Here is a 19565-nt window from a genome sequence, read left to right as displayed (position 1 = left end):
GGGATCCCACATCCCAAACTGACTGGTGAGAGACCAGGAGAAGCTTCTTCCCATCCTGCCTGCTCTACCAGTGGGGCTGCCAGCTGGTCCTTGGCCATGGCAGCAGAGCTGGGTTTTGCTCAGTGATGGAGACGTGTCCACACCAGGCAGCACCCACCTGAGCAGGCAGCACCCACTGAACCAGGCAGCACCCACTGAACCAGGCAGCACCCACTGAACCAGGCAGCCGAGCACAGAGCAGCCAGAGCCAAGCCCATGGCACAGACCCACAGAGCTGGGTCCAATCTCCCCCAGTGCCCTCCCCAAGGTCAGTGGGGCAGAGCTGGGCTGTCCCCAGTCCCCACACCCTCCCTGGGAGCCCTTCGGCCACCCAGGGACACCCAAAGGCTGTGACCCACCACGGACCCAAGCACAGGCCATTTCCCCATCAATCACCCAAAGCAGCCGCTCGCCAACCCAGCCCCGCTCCTCCTGCCTCTGCCCCTCTTCCAAAGGGCCCCCGCTCCCTGCCCCTTCCTCCCCCAACCCCTTAAACAATATTAAACACTTAATGGCAATTAATACGCTTTAATGCAGGTTTTGGGGCCAACTGGCTGCTTAGAGGGTGCTTAGACCATCAGCCCCTCTCAATCCCGTTGCCCTTGTCACTCGAAGTTAGCCGAGCCCCTAATCCAGCCTCCCCCCGCGCTCCCTCGACGAGGCCCCAGGGTATAAAACCTCCCCTGGCATCGCCGCCCTGGGCACGGAGCAGGGCCAGCTACCACCTCCCGTCCCCCCGCGATTCACTGCTCTTCTTACTTATTCCGTCATTTTTTTGAGGGGGGAGGATCCTTTTGCTGGGTATTTTTCCACATTGGGGGGGGGTGGGACTTTTTTTTTTTTGGATTGGGGTTGGAGGAAAATTCCTAAGAAAAGTCAGAGCATTTGCTTTAAAAAAACACCCTTAAAAGCAAAGCAACTGCCATAACATTGGCAGGATGAATGGGACGGAAGGTATCAATTTTTACGTGCCTATGTCCAACAAGACAGGGGTGGTGCGAAGCCCCTTTGAGTACCCCCAGTATTACCTGGCCGAGCCCTGGAAATACCGCGTCGTGTGTTGCTACATCTTCTTCCTCATCTCCACCGGTTTGCCCATCAACCTCCTCACCCTCCTGGTCACCTTCAAACACAAGAAGCTCCGGCAGCCGCTCAACTACATCTTGGTCAACTTGGCGGTGGCCGACCTCTTCATGGCCTGTTTTGGCTTCACCGTCACCTTCTACACCGCCTGGAACGGCTACTTCGTCTTTGGGCCCGTCGGCTGCGCCATCGAGGGCTTCTTCGCCACGCTGGGAGGTAAGGCCGTGGGGCGGGAGCTTGGCAGGGGTGATCGTGCTTCTCCAGGGCTTTAGGAGCCCAATTCCATCCCGTCGTCGCACTGTGGGGATGGTGGCGATGCGCGCAGCTTCCTTCTCCAGAAAGCCGTCTCGCGTGCCGCTGCGGTGTCGCAGCGCGTTGCGTGGGGCAGAGCTCGCCATGCAAAGTGCTGCTTCCCTGCAATGGGGATGAAAAGAGAGATTAACGCAGGTTTGATCTTGATGCTGAGAAGCACCATCTCACAACAAGCCGGGCAGCTGCAAGGGGACACGAAGGGGCCTGGGAAGGGATCCTCGTTGGCAGGATCGAACCCGGGGGTATCTGCTCGCACTGCCCAGCGTGCGCTTGGGGGTGTCGCACCGAGGGGGCACGGCTGGTGGAGACCCGCTGGGGATGAGCACATGTCCTTGAAGCCACGTCAAGCATCTTCCCCAAAACGCTTCCCTTTTTGGGACAAGGTGGAGGGTTGGGGAGGGTTCAGGGGGTACAGACATCCCTTGGGAGAGACACCCCGCACAGGGGTACGGGCATGGGGAGGGGAGGCAAGGAGAGGGGCCACACTCATCTGGAGCCAAAAGGAAGAGGCGGCAGCTCCGAACCCCAGGAGAAGAGCAGCAGCGCGGACGGGAAGGCGGGTTCAGGTTTGCGCAGAACTAGGGACACCAGGCCCGGGCGCTGCAGAGGCTCTTGTCCCAGTTGCACCCGATCTGGGTGCCCTTGGGAGCTTCTTACTTCATTTCTCAGGGACACGAAAACCGCTAACGCTTCGCCCTGCAGAAAGCCCCCGTGCAAAACAGGAAAATTCATTTTGCACCCGGTGCCCACGCAGCCAGCCGGGCCCACACGACACCTCGTGATGGATCTGACACCCGCTCATCCTTGCTGCAGAGATCCATAACCACGGCAAGGACTTCAGGTTTTTTTTCCCCCCTAAATGGGGCAATTTCCCGCAATGATGCTGATCTGAAAATAAAATTTAAAAAAGGATGGATGTCCTGCCAGACAAAAGCAAAGCTAAATGTCCTGATCTAAGCCAAGGACTGAGGAATTGCTATTGGTGCCAGAAGATCATACGAGTCTGCACCATTTCTGATCCAGCGAGCTGCGGGCTTGCAGGCAGCGTTACTGGCCCCTCCAAGGTTTGTGTCTGGTAAAGAACAAGGCGGCTGCTGCTCACAGGGAGGAAAGTTTGATGGGAAGCAGTCGCTGTGCGAGCAGCAGGTCTCCCGCGAATCCCAGCGCAGGGTGTAGTTATCAGCAGATTATCCCAGCTAGGGGCATTAGCAGGCTTACAGCACCGACTAAACACTCCCAATCCCCTGAAGTTTAATTATCCCTTATAAATACATGTGCAGGCATGCCCACCCACACAGCCTCCCACACACACATCCCCCTGATCCGGCACCGGCGGGAGACTCATGAAATACACATTTAAAGGCATCAACAGGTTTGGGCACATCTGGCATCTTTGCCAGAAATTGTGCTTCCTCACACCCAGGTGGAATTCACCCCCTTGATTTTTAAATTATTAAAAATCCGTCACGATCCCCTCCTCCGTCGCCAGCATCCCGCTGCAGCACAGACGCTCCCCTGGGCTCCCAGAGCTGCTCGTTACAGCTGGGAAATTCTCAGTTATTCACTAGCATGCTGGTTATCCCTTGCTGATCCCCAGCCCCTCAGTCCCCTCTGCTCTTTGCTGCGACCACGAATGGAAGATCAAGCCCAGAGCAGCTCCTACCTCCACCGTACACTCTCTTTTTCTCTCCCTCCTGCAGGTCAAGTTGCTCTGTGGTCCCTGGTCGTCTTGGCCATCGAGCGCTACATCGTTGTCTGCAAACCCATGGGAAACTTCCGCTTCTCTGCATCCCACGCCATGATGGGCATCGCTTTCACCTGGATAATGGCCTTTTCCTGCGCCGCTCCCCCCCTCTTCGGCTGGTCCAGGTGGGTGCAAGGATGCTCAGTGCAGCCCCGGCTGCTGAGCAAACACCCCAGGGGACAAGAGATGTGTTTGGGGCTCAGACCTGACACTGCCTGGGCTGCAGGTCAGAGGCCACAGGGGAGTCAGAACAGAGACGGGACCTCAGCTGTCAGTCCCACCACGGCTTGGTGTCCCCTGACCCAAGGCAGCCACAGGCTCAGCACCTCCTGCTGCAACAGCCTTTCATGTTCCCTTTACGTTCTGCAGAGAAAGGGGTTCACAGGCACGGCTCATCTCACCCATGCTGTGAGAGCCCATTTCTGCAGACCGTAAAGAGCGTTTGCACAACCAGGCCAGCAGGCAAGGCTGCTCTGGGGACACAAACCCAGCCCTGCCGATGTACTGCCAGCCCAGCATTGCTGTCGGGAGCTCCTGGGAGCATCGCTGCAGCTCCAGCCCCTCCCGACACCCCACAGCAGAGCTATGGGGCCATAGCAAGCCCCTACCAGCCCTTTGGGCACGTGCAGGAGGTGGCTTTGGGGCAGCAAAGCCCCTTTACCACCCACCTGCCATGAGGCACAGCCGGATGGTCCCTCCCCAGCCCTGAACGGGGATCCCTGCCCAGGCAGCCAGTCCTTGGCTTCTGAGCAGAGCTGAGCTGCATCCCTCCGAGCCAGGGTCCCCAGACCGGGCTGTGCATCCCTGCACCCCGTGCACCAGCACGGACAAAGCCCTCAAGAGCTTGGACCCACCGAGCGGGCGGCTCTCGTCCCCGCTCCGTGTCCCTCCACCCGCACACGGAGAGCAGGTGGCTCCCGGCAGGCAAGTGCTCAGCCAGGTAGGAAGGAAATAAATAGCCCGTTCCCCATGGGAGGGAGCGAGTGTCACAACAAACCAACGCTACGTGCCCGAGTGCAACACGTCTGCACAGCTCATCCCAGCCCCGAAGGACCCACATGCTGCAGAGCCCGCACAGCCGGGTCCGCAGGGCACAGAGGGCTCACCCAGAACACACCCGCCACTCCTTCAGCATCCCCGGCCTCCCGGAATTCGGCCCCTGGGCTGAGCCCCTCGCGTTGGCCCAGGGAGGGCCCTGGTGCAGACCCCGACCTTTGTCCCTGGCAGATACATGCCCGAGGGGATGCAGTGCTCCTGCGGCCCCGACTACTACACCCACAACCCCGACTACCACAACGAGTCCTACGTCCTCTACATGTTCATCATCCACTTCATCATCCCAGTCGTGATCATTTTCTTCTCCTACGGGCGCCTCATCTGCAAAGTCCGAGAGGTAACGCTGGGAGGGGACGAAGGGGACGGAGTGGGTGGCTCGGGCGGGAGGGGAAGGTGACCTGGGGTGCCCCTCACCGCCCCCCGCCCGCAGGCAGCCGCCCAGCAGCAGGAGTCGGCCACAACCCAGAAGGCCGAGAAGGAGGTGACGCGGATGGTGATCCTCATGGTGCTGGGGTTCATGCTGGCCTGGACGCCCTACGCCGTGGTGGCGTTCTGGATCTTCACCAACAAGGGCGCAGACTTCACCGCCACGCTCATGGCCGTGCCTGCCTTCTTCTCCAAGAGCTCCTCCCTCTACAACCCCATCATCTACGTCCTCATGAACAAGCAGGTGAGATGCCCCATGCCATGCATAGTGACCCTTCACCTTGGCTTACCCAGAGTCACCGCAGGCACCTTGCTCGTCCCCGCAAGTGACCACGGCCAGCTCGGGGGCTGTCGGGGGCTCTCAGCACCGCAGCACGTCCCCGCTGGCCCCCGGTGCCATCGTTCTCCGTTTTCCTCCCTCTTCAGTTCCGCAACTGCATGATCACCACAATCTGCTGCGGCAAGAACCCCTTTGGGGATGAAGATGTCTCCTCTACCGTATCCCAGAGCAAAACCGAGGTCTCCTCCGTCTCCTCCAGCCAAGTATCACCTGCATAGACCATGGACAGTTTGAACTGGGGCGACCCAGCATGCTCGGGGACCGAGACAGACACCCAGACACCCCCAGTCTCACTTCCCGCAGCCCCTCCTTGTGCACCAACACCCTCCCTGCACCTTGCAGAGCACCCACTGCGGCGACGTCCCCGCCCCCCTCATCCCCCAGCCCCGGGCACGCTCACGGGCTGGTGCAAACGCAGCCCCTCCACCCCAACACAGCCCCTCGCAGGGAGCCCAGGTCCCTTCCCCAGCTCCCAGAGCTTTTGGGGACTGTCCCTGGGTCAGCAAACCCCCTGCTCTGTTCACAGCGTGTTCAACAGCAGTGGCCAGGGGGAAACACCCACCTCTAATATTCTGCTCCCCAGAACGTGCTCCTTGCCGCCATCCCCTCCCCAGCACCCACGGCAGCGCTGCACAAACACTCGGCCCTCATTTGCGACAACTCACTCTCCTGGTTCCAGCAAAGCACCGTTGCAGAAGCCCCAGCAGCACAAGCCAGGGCTGCACCCCCACTGCCGGCACAGCCGCGGAATCCGCTACCCGTACAGTCCTTATAAACCGTGTAACAAATGGAGCCGTGCGCGGGCTGCGCTTCCAGCCCAGCTCCCTGTATCCCCAAGACAACACTGTAGATGTATTTTTTTGTCTTGGAACCTGTAAATATTTGCTCACGTACTTTGAAGTCTTTATCTCTCTCAGCTCTTTCCTTTCTCCTCCTCCCTGCTCCGAGGCACAGAAACTCCTTCACCTCCGCTGCTGCCGGCCAGACCTTTGCATCAACCTTGGGGGGTGGGACCGGTACCCGAGCGCTTTCCTGTACATATTTTATAAATAAATAATCTCATGTCAGCACAAGGACTTCTACAGTCAAGAAGTAGGGATTAAAAATTAAGAAATAAACAGAAGCAGCACAGAGAAAAACACAGATGCTCAGTCCTTGTCCTTTCTCTCGGGCTGTGTTGACAAGATGCTGGGGTCCAGCTGAGGAAATGCAGTTGCTGCTGTTCGAGACCCCGGCCCGGAGCCATCGGGAAACCCACGGGAAAGGACCCAGGCGTCAGACCCGCCCCAGGAGGTGACAGCGCCGTGAGCTGGGGCTCCAAAGGGGTTTAGAGGCAAAACCAGACACAGACGGGGCACAGGGCAGCCGGAGCCACCACCTGTACTGCGGCCATCGCTGCCCAGCCTGCACCAGACAATATTTTTTCGGCCTTTAATATTTAAGCATTCCCCACGTAGCCTTAAATAAAGCTTCAGCAGAGAGCTTTTTGCAGAGTTCAAGTTCCCCTCCCCACGGGACCCTTTGAGTCAGCGTCGTTAAGGAATTGGCAGAGTCAGGGAAAAACCGTTCCCTGCATCAGGGAATTTGTTCCTGGGCGGCTGGAGAGCGATCCCGAGCACGTTCACTGCCGGGGCTCCTGCCCTCCGCCCCACTCAGCACGCACCTGCTCCCTTCCCAGGTATTCTTCCTCCTCTTTTTGGTCCAAAGCACCCAAAACTGCTGGGAAGCCGAGGCTCATACCTGGGATGGAGATACAGAATAAAAACCAGACAAACGTGACCCTGATTTTGAGATTCCTTAAGTCATTTTCACACAGTTAAGCTTTAATCCATCTTCATTATGGTTCCTTTTCACTCAAGTTCCTCATATTACAAGGAGGAGACATCCAATGACAATTATTTGTTCTTTAAAATTTGATGACTCTCATGGGCATAGGAGGCCAGCTTGGCATGGCTAAGAAATAACCATTTGATTACCTAACCGGGGGCAGGAGCTGCGCTTTGGGAGCCCTGGGACAGCCCACACCTGTCCCGTTCCCGCATCCCTCATTCGCAGCAGGGAGCTGCACCCAGAGCTGGTGCCGTCACTTTCCCCAGCATCCTTGGCCTCAAGTTGCTCAGCAGCCCCGGCTGCTCCCCCTGCGTTCACACGCAGTCGAGGAAAGCAGCCAGGAAACAGAGACAGCTGGAAATTCGGGCCCAAAGGGCATTTCAGTGTCTGACTCTCCTCTCCGCTGCAGCTGGGATCACTCCTCCGTACCCAAGTGTTGCCATCAGCTGTTTAGGAAAACTGCAGTAATGGGCTCAATTCATTTTAAATCAGTTATCGTCTGCACAAGCGGCAGTTGGGGGAAAAGCAGCTTGTAGTTAATAACACGCCTAATTTGGAGACATCCGCGGGGACCAGGATGAGCTGAGCGAGGGGCCGTTCCCTGGTCCTTGTCCCGCGGTGGCTGCTCGAGTCCCCGGCGCGCACAGACACAGACCCTGCCCCAAAACACGGGCCCAGGGGAAGCCGGTGGGGTCACAGCTTGGAGAGGCCAAGACTTCCCAGTGCCGGGGGCACATTGCACGGCGCCAGCAGCCGCCTCTCCATGGGGCTGAGCCCAGAGACCACCAGCGGTGTTTGCACCCCCAGGAGGGGGCACGAGCAGCCACATTTGTGCTGCTCCCCAGCACAGACGCCCCCAGCCCGAGCACAGGCTCTCCGAATCCATCACCGCTGCCTGTGTCACGTTAGCAGCAATAAAAGGATTCAAAGAGCAATTCCTTACTTTTATGAACAAATGGCCCTGGATGGATGATTCAGGCAGCATTCAATCCCCAGCAAGAAAGTGTCAGCAAAAACCCAGCCTCTTTCATGTAGGTGGATAACTGCAAATAAAAGTAGGGAATTATTAGCACTTAATGCTTGCTGGGTATTTACTCCCTAGTGCTCTTCTCCGGGAGATGCCAAGTACTTCAGATAAACCACCGGGCGGGGGGGCCTGGCAAAGGGGACACGCACGGATTGCGGTGGTGGCTGCGGACAGCGAGAGCACCCGCGCCCCTGCCAGGGCTCTTCCCCAGCCTGCCCCCCTCCCGAAGCTCCTTTGCTCCTCCCCACAGCCCCCTCTCCCATCTCTTCCCCACACATCCATCCCCTCTTCTCCCCGTGTCCCCATTCCCAGCTCCTGCCACCAACGCGCCAGCCGTGGGTCCCCCCAGCCCCGCGCTGGCACCGGCCCCAGCCTGGGGGGTCGGGGGGCTGCCCATGCCCCTGGGGCTGCTCGCTGTGCGCAGCCATGGAGAGACACATCAGCCTCTGCCAGACTCTCCATTTCTCCTTCATCAACACCGCCTGTATTTTTCTTGTTCATCAGACTGACAAATGGGCAGAAAACAGACCTCTGGCTATTTCCTGCGCAAGCTGCCCACTCCTCCTCTCCCTTTGGCAATGACTGAGAGCTGGAGAAGCAGGAATAGCATATAAATTTCCTCCCTCCTTTAATAAATACCTCTATTACCTAGCGCTTTTCCCCGGCTGTCTCCGGCTGGCTGCTGCAGGCTCCTTCTCACTCACTCAGTGGCTTGCTGCCTGCCAGGCTGAGGCGATAAAGTTCTCATTTCTGTGGGGGATAAAGAGCAGGATGGAGCCAGGCAGGCTGCAAAGGCTGGGGCAGCACAGGAGGGGAAAAGCCCCCTCTGGGGTCTGTCTGCAGCTTTGCATCGTCACTCAGGCACCCAAATTAATTGGTTTATTAGGGAAGGTGGGGTCAGGGCTTGTCGGACTGCACGGCAGCAGCTGTGGGTGCAGCTGCGTTTGTCCCAGGTGCCACCACGTCCCCTCTGCTGGGCACGGAGCGGGATGGGAGAGACGCCCCCGACTCACCCGCAACGCAATCAGTATCATTCGGGCAGCGTAAAGCACAGAAAACAGGAGGAAAAACACAGAAGCCGCATGAAGAAGCGAGCTGCAGCCCTTGGGGTGCGGGGCAATCTGTGTGATTTCAGAAAGATGGGAATGTCCTTACAGCACGGCCCCCCGGGTGTCACCTGGCATCAGCCCCGCTCCGCGGGCACCGCCGCACCCCGCAGCGCCCTGAACAGCCTGTGCACCGAGAGGCCCTGCCCGAGGCGACTCCGAAACACATTTCACTCCATATGATGCTGCAAAGGGACGTCAGAGCGCCAGGATTTGTCCCCTGCCCCAAACAGCTTTTGCACGCACGCCTGAGCAGGGCTGCTGCTGCAGCACGCATCCAAAAATGTCCTGTGCGAGGCAACAGGTAAAAGCCATCAGCCTTTCACATGCCCAGGACCCCCAAGAGCCCCTGGGGGGACCAGGCACGTCCCCTGTGCTTTGTGCACGTGCAGCTGCTGCAGTGTCACCGTCCCCTCTGCCCCCCCAGCAGCATCGCTGCCCCTGCTCGTGGGGCCTCCAGCCCGCAGCTGGATCGATGGCCAGGCTTAGCAAAACCTGAAAAACACCCACCTTAACAAGGAGTACCGGGGGTGGCAGCCACCCAATTTTCTACGCAGCCAGCACTCGGTGTGTCTCATCCATTTCCTGGAGTCTATTTAACTTCTAAATTTAACAAGCTCCTAAACAAGTAATAGCAGCAAGTGGCAGCGCCCGGCTCCCAACCTGCAAGTGGCATTTCAGGGGCCAGGCCACCATCAGCACGAGCAACGGGAAATTTCTCAAATGTCTCTTTGATTTATGGCTCTAGTTAATTCTCCAGGAGGCCTGCAAGTTGCCCTGAGTGCATGAAACCTCAGAGGGATAAATAATTTAACAGGTGGTTAAATATTCTTTAAGGTCCGGAGAACATCAGCAGGAGCACAGATTTCGGGGGATAACACAGAACTACAAATTGAGCACAGAAAGGGAGGGAGGCCCGGGCTGGGCACTGCTGCTGGATTAGTGCTGCGGAAGCGCTAAGGTGCAGCAGCAGAGCCGATGCCGCAGGAGGGAAAGGACCAGGACATCCCCCTGCTGCCGCACCGCCATCCAGCGGGGTGAGACACGGCGAGGAGCGGGATTAACCAGAGCTTCGGGGGAGTATCCCACCCAGATGTGCCCTGCCAGATGTGCAGCGCAGGCTGCCCTGCCTGTGCCAAAAGAATGATCGAATGCGGAGCAGGGAGGGCAGCGAGAGCCACGGGCAGGGCAGCGCAGCGATGAGAGCAGAACCCTCAGCGCCGCCCGCGAGACTCCCAGCCCCGTTTCAGTCTCAGATCGGGCCGGTTTGGGACTCCAGGAGCAGCCCCAAGCCCCACGGGCAGCCCATGGAGCGTGGCAGAGGTAGATGGCAGCAAATCCCATTTCTTGTGGCAGCTGGGATGCGACAGCCCGGTCCCTGCCCAGGCACCATCCAGCCCTGCGGGATTTACAGCCCGTCCAGCCCTTCGCGTTACCCGTGGTCTGAGGTTTCCACCACAGCTCCTTTTCCCCGGGTTTCGCTCCTTAAGCACAAATCAGAGGTCAGAATGGATCTTAATTCCTCCCTGGGTAGAACGTGTCAAGCCAATTAGCCGGGCAGGTGTCTATAAACGCCCCCGTGCCCGGCGCTGGGCTCCGAGCCTGCCTGCCCTCCCCGTCCCTGCAGCATCCTGCCCCCAGCCAGGCTGCCACCTGGATCCGAGTTTGTGGGGGGCCAGTGTGTGTCCTTTTGGGGAACACGCGGCGTTTCGCTGCAGACAACGCGTCCTGCTCTCCCCCTGCCGGGAGATGACCCCCTGCTCCCTCGCTGTCTCCAATCCCCCTCCCCAGCCCTTTGCTGAATTTTTCAGGTGCCTGCTGCCTCTCAGTGCACAACCGAGCAAACCAAGCAAAGCTTTAGGGAACAGATCCCCCAAATTGCTCCTCCGAGGAGCCCAGTGGGGTCCCTGCCCTGGTGGTCCCACAGCCATGGGGAGATGAGCGGGTCCATCTCTCCCCATGGCTGGGGAGGGGAACCTCCACCCAGTCCCTGCCCCAGAGGGTTTATCACAGCTGCCCCTGATAAATGGATAATGAATAATTCACTGTTGGCTTTTGCTTTATGAAGTATTCATTGCATTCAAGCTTCCCAAGGTAATTAACTATCCTGTGAGCCCCATGTAACACAACCCGGCCACAATCCATCTTCAACACTTCATTAGCAGGCCTCCACGGCGCTTCAATAAATTAAAGTGGAACAAATACACAAACACAACTTTCCCTTCCCTGGGACCCCTGGCCACGGCATCCCCGGCGGGGGACACGTCCCCGATGGGGACACACGGGGGGGTGCCGGGACCAGCCCTGCACAGGACAGGTGCCGCGGCACTGGGGACAAGCCACATTTCCCCAAGACAACGAGGGATTTTTCGCGGCTGGCTGAAGACAACCGTATTCCTTGAACCACTAGGCAGCCCCAGCGCTGACTCGCTAAGGCCTGAGCTCTCAGAGCACCCCCAAAACTCAAGCCATACATCAAGTTTCGCCCCACTTTGAGCAGCCCCAGAGCAGCACAAGTCACTCGTGCAGCAGCCACCAGCAGCGTCAGCCCAGACGTGAGCCCACCGCAAGGTGACACAGCCAGCGATAAACGCAGACGGGAGCGGGACTCATCACTTTGATAGATGCATAAAAATTTCCCCCAGCCTCCGTTGCTGAGTCAGCCTTTCCGACTTCAATAATTTACAGCAATAAACGGCGAGATAAGAGCAGGAGCGCGTGGGACGCGGCTAACCCGGGCAGATGAGCGATGGCTCTGCCGACAGCCCTGCTGGCAGGGACGGCACCGAGCGCAGCACCAAATTAAAGCAGCTGCTGGAGCCAAGCTCAGCTTGCACCAAACCGCTCAACTCCAGTGCTAACGGTGGGAAGCGCTTGGGCTCAGCAGAAGGGACAAGTGCCAAACCCCACCGCTGGGGTATCCTGCCCACATCCTATGCAGGCTCCACCAAAGCCCAGAGGAGCATCCACCAGTCCCAGGCTTCCCATGCGGCTTCAGCAGCTCCTCTCCCTGCAAATCCTGCCCGTGGCCCATCCAGCCCTTATCAAGGGCAGAGCGCCGGCTGTGGCTGCTCATCCCCAAATGGCCCCAGCTGGGCTCAGCCCCTTCTCACCCCCCGCCCCGCTGACCCCGCTGGCTCTCCATGGCTTTCCGGGACACCAGTGGAGCTGCCAGGCTTGTCATCTCCTACCGCTCGCTGCTGCTGAAGACACATGTTCCCAGGATCCCGCCCTTGCCCTTTCACGTAATTATTTTTCAGAAGTCTTGAGGGCTGCGGGGATAAATCAATACAAATAACATGTTCATAAACTCAGAATCGTGTTCCTAACAGCATTATGACTTTAATTTGAATCTCAGAATGAAGGAGCCTGGGCCAGGTGTCCCCCTCCCTTTTTCTTCCGCTTATTAATCTTTGCTGTCTGTTTGTCCTCATCCCCCACATCCCACAAAGGAGGAAAAGAGGGAGAGGAGCTCAAAGCTGGGGTGGCTCCGTGCTTTTCAGCAGCTAAAGGGAGATGGGGACCCGTCAGTGCCACCCCGGCGGGGACACGCGTGGGACCGCGGCCGATTCGGGGCCGTGATGCTCTTTTCCCCATCCGGAGCATCCTCCTCCTCCCGGGCTGCGCTCTCGCCTCCCCCGCCCGCGGTGCAGATGGCCCAGCATATGGGCAGCCTCCCCTCGCGCTCACACCTTGTAAGCAGATTCTGTCAGGTTTAAAAAGGAAAAGCTTAATTAAGCAGTTGTGTGTTTACAATTATGTCCTTAATTATCTCCACGTTTCACTTCTTTGTTGTTTCATGCTTGCAAGAAGTTTGGTAACAATCAGAGGCAACTGTTCCCTGAAGCAGGAGCTTTTCTTTCTCGTTTTCTCTTCCTCTCTCCCTCCTCCTCACTTTAGGGGTGTTTTTCCGGACTGAGCTGAGTCTCGGCTGGGCAAGACCCCGCGAGCCCCGAGCTGGGATTCATCGTCCTCAGCTCCCGCTCAGTACCCAAACCAGCAGCAGCTTTCCAGACGTGCCGCATACACAAAGTACAAATTCAGCTGGTAAAAAGCTGGTTTAGCCAACCTTCATTATTTCACATTTGTGCCGCAGCAGCACGAATGCCCCAGCACGGGGTTGGCTGGGAAGCGCCTGTCCCGCTCCAGCACCCTCAAGTGTAAACAGACCCTGCGAGAGCATCATCAGAGATGACGCTTAATTGCACCCACACCCAGGGACTTGCATCCAAGGGACAGCCCTGACTAATTAATTCCTGCAATTACTCCGTTCCACTCCATTTCCCAGCTTGGGCCACCTCTCCATCCCGCAGCGAGCCCAGGGCCGTCCCCAGGGACATCCCGCTGTCCCCTTGATGCCTCCTCGCTCCTGGGCAGGGTTTAGTCACCTGCAGAGACCGGGGACAAGAGGCAGCACAAGCAACTGGCTTAATTTGTGGCGGTGCTTTTATTTTGTGCAAGGAGCACTAAACAGTCATAAACATCCAGAGGTAGATATTGGAGCTGGGGGTATTTTTATTGTTTGTAAGTCCTCGAAATTTTGCCATGTTTATGAAGCTTTTAATAAAAATAACCCCAAACTCTCACTTGTCTAACCGAGTGTATTTCAAAAAACACATGCCCGCTTTTAATACACAGGTATATTTATATGGCCATCAGTTAATTTTTATTTACCTTGTAGTGAAACTCATCTTCATCCTTAATTCCCAAGCCCATATTTGCTTTGAAATCAAAACTGGACCTAACAATCAGCCGTATATTTAATGTGCCATTAAATTCTCAGTTCTGCTTTCACAGCTTTCAAACCAGTCGGCTTAAAATACAGCAGCGATCCCCCTTTTCCCGGAGCACTGGCAGCCCAGGCAGCAAAAATGAATCTTCACCAGGCTGAAAGATGTCAAGTGCTGGGAAGGAGCCCAGAGAGAGCGGCAGCGAGGACGGGGGGCTGGGGGGGTTTAAAGGGGACAGAGGGAGACCCGACCGCAGTTCTCCAAGATGCACAGCGCCGCAGGAGAGGAAAGGTGCAATCTGTGCCCGGGCGCACAGAGAGGACCGAGGGGTGTCCGGGTGGAGAGGCTGGGGCTGGCCGGGGACAAGCTCTGCAGAGGGTTAAGCAGCTGAGAGGGGACAGATGGGGACACTGGGGGGTTTGGGAAGGGGCAGAAGGAGCGAGCAGCGTGCTGAGCAAAGCTCGACCTCAGCACATCCCTCCCCGTGTCCGCGTCCCCGCGCGGCAGCGGGAACCGCAGCGATGGAGCTGACGAGTGGGACGGGGGACCCAACTTGGTGTTGGCAAAGAGAAGCTGAGGAGGCAAGTGGATCACAGCCAGTAATTAAACACCCCGGGAGGAGGCCTGTGATGCTGGAGGAGCCTTTCATCCCCGCAACGCGCAGCTTCCCCAGGGTGCAGGGAAAGCAGCAGCTGGAGGCTCTCACTGACGTCCCCCCCTCCTGGCTGCTGTTACGGGGTACGGGGGGCGCTCTGTGCAAGAGTCCAGAGCACCAACATCAGGATGGACACAGCGAAGCGCCCGCTGCTGCTGCCCAGCCCTCAGCGCCGCCACGCAAGGGCAGCTCAGGATGCAGGGCACGCTCACGGCTGGAGCACAGGGTGGAGAAACGCAGCTGCACCCCAAACCCGCATCCCCGGGGATGCCGAGGAGCTGAATTGAGGGGAAGCGGGGCTGGTGTGGCCCGGCCGCCTCACCCACGCTCCGCACCTGCCGCCAACCTGCCCGGGGTCACCGCGCTCCTCGGCCAAGCACGCACCAGAAACTAAACCAGGCAGCGCTGACAGCAAAAAGCAAACGCAATATTTTAAAGTCCTTCCCAGCGTAACAATCTTGGGTACTATTAATAACACTTGTGAGGAGTTGTTCTTGAACAGATATGATTTTTATCTTGACGGTGTCTCTTCAAATCATTTTTATCCCCACAAAGTTTGCAAGCAGCATATTTTCTGTGCACCATTTATCTTGCCAAATATCCACCATCCCTGTTTATTACTCACTCCCTCTTCAGCCATTACCAATGGGACTGGTCCCCACCCTCCACTTCAGCACTGGTTCCCAGCTCACGATGCTTCTCTAGAAGCGAGCAAGCAGAGGGACCCAGCGCCCCGGGAACAGAGGGACCCAGCGCCCCGGGAACAGAGGGACCCAGCAGCCTGGGAACAGAGGGACCCAGCGCCCCGGGAACAGAGGGACCCAGCAGCCTGGGAACAGAGGGACCCAGCGCCCCGGGAACAGAGGGACCCAGCGCCCCGGGAACAGAGGGACCCAGCGCCCCGGGAACAGAGGGACCCAGCGCCCCGGGAACAGAGGGACCCAGCAGCCTGGGAACAGAGGGACCCAGCGCCCCGGGAACAGAGGGACCCAGCGCCCTGGGAACAGAGGGACCCAGCGCCCTGGGAACAGAGGGACCCAGCAGCCCGGGAACAGAGGGACCCAGCGCCCCGGGGCCGCACCAGGCGAGCGGGGCTGTGCCCACCGCCCGGAGCAGGAGCAGCAGACGCTTCTGCAGATGAAATGGGATCAGCTCCTCTGCAGGAAGCTTTTCCTTCCCGTGGTGTGGGCAGAGGCGCCTCCCCGCTGTCAGCAGCACTGCCGGGCCTGGCAGTGGGTAATTAAACCTTTTATTCGGTGCCTGGAGGCACGGAGGCATCAAGGGCTCTTATCAAAGCAGCAACCCAGCGGGCTGGCTTTGGGCGGAGCGGAGGGAAGAGATGCCAAGGCTGCTTGTGCCGCTTTAAAGAAAGTTTTGGCTTCAATTCTCCTCTCCTAAGTCTTTAAATCCACCTTGTGAACAACTAATCCACATTTACACCTTGCTCCGCGGCGTTCAGGTGGGTAGAGGCCGGGCCAGCCCAGCTCCTGGCCCTGGTCCTCACCTGCCTGGGCTGGGCCCAAAGGCCACACAGCTCTGGGTGATAGAGGGAATTTCTCCCACCTGCCCCAAACGTGCACCCTGCACGGGACGGGGGTGCGGGGGCTCCTCTGCTCAGCTCTGCTGTGGCATCTGGAGACACTGGGACACTGTCCGCACCATGCAAAGGACACCAGCAGCCACCCAGACGGGCAGGAGGATCTGCATCTGGGGACGGGGGGACAAACAGCCCCCCAGAAGTGGTGGCAGAAGTCCTGGCCACAGCCCTGTGGCACACGCGCACTGCGCCCCGGAGCCGTGCCCCAGCCGGGCCTGGGGTGCCCTCCCGCGGGGGCAGCGCGGCTCAGCAGCCCTTGGCTTTGGGGAGCAGGACAGACACAGAGGGGACACGGACAGCGCTCCAAGGTGGAGTGAATTTTCCAGCTCTCAGATATAAGGAAGAATCATTATGTCATTTATCATCTTTAAGGATACGCAGAGTTGGCGAGAGAATGAATTCTTCTTCATAACCCAGTTCCCAGGATATTTTTACTGTGCATCATAAATTATAATACCTTTTTATTTTTGCTTTATGGCCTGTCCCTCGCCAATTCTGATGATCTACATCCTCATTTCCCCCCCACTCAGTGCTTTAGGAACAATCCCTGCCTGTCTCTCCTCCCCCCATCAGCTCCCCCATGTCTCCCACCGTCTCTTTTTTCCCCTTCTCCACCCACGCTCTGCACCGAGACGGGGCTGCGGAGCTGTGAGCACACCCTGCCCCGACACCCCTCCTCTTACAGCACAACTTCTTGCGTGTTTGAGACCGGGTGGCCCTGAGCTCGCTTACCTGGGCCCTGCTCCGATGCAGCCTCTCTGCCGTGCGTGGCTGTCGAGTCCTGTTTGGTTTTCTGCACCAGCAGCAGCTCCGGGCAATGCAGTGGTGTGGGCAGGGTGGGGATTCCGCTCCGTTTGCACCTGAAATTCAAAAGGCAGCACCAGGAATGCATGTGAATCAGTGTAAAACTGAGCAGCCCCTGCCTGAGCTGGCAGAAGTGACCCCAGACCCTGGGAGAGACCCGCAGAGGAGCTGCAGCGCCCAGAACGGCCCTTGGCACCACCGATCGCTGCTCCCGCTGCGGTGACACCGGGATCCCCTCCCAGCACCGCCGTGCCCGCGGTGCAGCCGTCGGCAGCCGGCACTCGCTGCCAGCCTGGCCGGCACCTCCTGTCCCCACCGCCGCTGGGACCAGCCCAGCCGAAAGGTGCCCGGGGCCTTCCCAGCTTCTGGCTTTGCAAAACCCTCTCCCATCAAAGACAGGGCTGTTTGCAAACCATGCGGGGTGTGTGAGAGAGGGGTACGGCAAAACAAAGACTCTTCTAGTGGCCTCAGCATCCCGCCAGCAATTACAGCCCGACAACGTGCCCGCGGTGGAAAATCAGTCATAAAGTAGAAGACAGAGGGAGAAGAGGTGAGTGTTTATCCCTGAGAAATATGGAGATTTGCTGCGATGAGGCTGGCTAAGAACATTACACTCGGCATGCTAAGCCAGAGAGTTTCAGCAGGTTTATTCGGGGCTCCAGCGTTAGGCTCCCGATCAGGAGACAGGCATTAAGTGTGTCGGGGATTTACAGGCAACAAGAGAAGAAAACAGCAGCTCCTTGGGAACATCCTGCAAGGCTGACAGCTCAGACAGGACTGAAGGATGTTTTCCTTGCACTACAAGATGTTTAGGGGCAGCGTCTGCCTTTCTGAGGCCGATACGGGATTTCTAGGACTAGCACAAAAACCCCAATCACAGTCATTCACATTTTCCATTCTTTTCCATTGGAATTTGTAGCCTGACATAAGTGAGAAGTCTCCCTTGAGCAGACCCACGTGGCTGCATCCTCCATGCCCTTAAAACCAGCACATGGAACGGGCTGGGAGGAATAGGACCCGCAGAACGTGCTGGCAGCAAGTCAGCAGCGGGATCGGAGCCGCGCTTGGCTCCCGTCCTTCCCCATTGCATCCGGGGCTTCGCAGAGAAAAATTAAGAGCATGGGAGCAGGTTAACAGCCAGGAAAATTATTGCAAACAACGCAACCAGGGGCTTGTTCCTTCCCTTTTTATTGGAGCCTGAGTGATTACTTGTAGGTAGTTAAAAGGCAGGAGCTGTGTGTTATTGCAGGGGATGCTCGGGAGTAGCGGAAGCTAATTAACGAGCAGCTCTCGCTGGCTGCCAGGGGACTGTTCCCAGGGGCTGTGCTGCAAGTGGCGTCTGAGCCAGCGTGGCGAGGTGGCAGAGCACGGGGATGCAGGAGGAAGGGACCTGGCACTTGCCAGCGATGCTCCTGGCTTGGGGGGCTCCGGCTCGGCTGCAGAGCGACTCAGGGGAATTGTCACTTCAGCCTTGGGAAAGGGAGGATGTAAGAGGCTCGTTGGCATCTGCTGGTGGGTTTTGGGAGAGCAGATGGGTGGTCTCAGCCTCACTCAGCCCTGGAGCATCAGCGAGTGCCGGGCTCAGGGGCTGCCTGACCACGGCCGGTGCGGGGGGTCCCAGCTTGGGATGGGGCTGTGGAGGTGGAGACCAGAAGGAATCACTCTGTGTGCGCCTTGGGACGTTTCTAAGCAGACAGAGACAGGATAAGGCGTGTGGTGCCTGAGGACATGGGGACAGACAGGCCATGGGGCTGCTGCAAGCAGCCGCCCTGCGAGACCAGCACACAGGAGCGGGGCGGCTGGGAACAGGCAGCAGTGACAAATGGGTTTAATTCCTGGGCAGACACCGACAGGAGGGGGTGATTAATAGGAGAAGCACCTCGTTGTGGCCTCAGGAGCTCCAGGAGTTGTTTTGGCAGAGGATGGAGCAGCGGGGACTGGAGGATGGAGCAGCGGGGACTGGAGCGCTGGGTCCCAGTGGGTCTGTCCCTCATCCTGGTCCCCTCACCTGGAGCTGCTGGTGCCCCCCATCTCCCCAGTGCATTACTCACTCTCAGCCTTGGTCCGACTCCAGCTGGCTCCTCCGGCTGCGTGGGGACACGGCGCTGGGCTCAGGACGAGCGCCAGGAGTGGCCCCTCGCGCATTGGGCACAGCAGCTGCTAGCGCTGATTAAAAAAGGAGAAACCCAACAATTACCAGGCTGTGACAGCCAGTTCTGCTGCCCGCAGCCAGGGCGGGGGGACTGGGAACCCCCTCCTCCCCGGGATCCCGCAGCGGGACAGGGATATGCCAGAAAACACACGTGTGCAACTCCCACCCGGGCTGTGTCCGCCATGCGTCCCCGCGGGGCTCCTGCGCAGCCCCCTCCCGCCGTGCCTGGCCTCCTCGTTAATATCTACTGGCTGAATTATTTATTGCAAACAGATGTTAGAGTCTAAAGAGTGTTAAGAGGATATCCTTGGCCAATCAATTTATTTTTAACTGGTTTATGTATTTATTATAAACAGAATTTGGACTTCAGCTGCCATTTTAAATTATCCCTTATTCATCACAGTGCTGCGGGGATGCTCGTGCTGGGTACTTGGGGACCACGAGTGAGCCACAAATCTGCTGTTTGCTGGCCAGGGAGCAGACTTGCTTATTCGTTCTCATTTCCAAACACCACATAAAATTCAGACACAGATCTGAAGCACACTACAAACCGCCCCGCAATGAGCTTTGCTGCAGCCTCAGCCCACGCTGGGACACATCTGGGGGACGCCAGCCACATGGCCAGCACGGCGGCTCAGGTGCAAACACAGTCCCCATCCTGCCG

The 19565-nt window shown here is 58.1% G+C and overlaps 1 protein-coding gene and 1 long non-coding RNA gene across 3 annotated transcripts; one reads left to right on the top strand and one right to left on the bottom strand.

The window, feature by feature from the left end:
• Window positions 1-730: 730 nt before the first annotated feature.
• Window positions 731-18908, bottom strand: LOC135996995 (uncharacterized). Of its 2 annotated transcripts, none has more exons than XR_010607356.1 (8): window positions 18801-18908; window positions 16678-16805; window positions 8506-8607; window positions 7774-7873; window positions 6664-6740; window positions 5895-6032; window positions 4951-5210; window positions 731-1536 (listed from the first exon to the last, which is right to left on the bottom strand). It is a non-coding gene; the product is annotated as an uncharacterized LOC135996995 (long non-coding RNA). The 2 variants fall into 2 exon arrangements; XR_010607357.1 differs by lacking the exon at window positions 731-1536 and adding an exon at window positions 4493-4555.
• Window positions 978-5218, top strand: LOC135996994 (green-sensitive opsin). The gene is made up of 5 exons (XM_065649360.1): window positions 978-1338; window positions 3135-3303; window positions 4406-4571; window positions 4665-4904; window positions 5087-5218. Exons 1-5 carry the CDS (start codon window positions 978-980, stop codon window positions 5216-5218), a joined length of 1068 nt encoding a protein of 355 aa, XP_065505432.1.
• Window positions 18909-19565: the final 657 nt, after the last annotated feature.

Source organism: Caloenas nicobarica, chromosome 21, assembly GCF_036013445.1.
Source record: "Caloenas nicobarica isolate bCalNic1 chromosome 21, bCalNic1.hap1, whole genome shotgun sequence".
Taxonomy (NCBI): domain Eukaryota; kingdom Metazoa; phylum Chordata; class Aves; order Columbiformes; family Columbidae; genus Caloenas; species Caloenas nicobarica.
This window is presented reverse-complemented; position numbering and strand designations above follow the sequence as displayed.

What these genes read in the sequence shown, in the direction of transcription:
- LOC135996994 (XM_065649360.1), top strand. Translation starts at nt 978, where the DNA reads ATGAATGGGACGGAAGGTATCAATTTTTACGTGCCTATGTCCAACAAG. An exon ending in CTTCTTCGCCACGCTGGGAG is followed by an intron (nt 1,339 to 3,134) that starts GTAAGGCCGTGG and finishes TCCCTCCTGCAG; the next exon opens with GTCAAGTTGCTCTGTGGTCC. An exon ending in ACGTCCTCATGAACAAGCAG is followed by an intron (nt 4,905 to 5,086) that starts GTGAGATGCCCC and finishes CTCCCTCTTCAG; the next exon opens with TTCCGCAACTGCATGATCAC.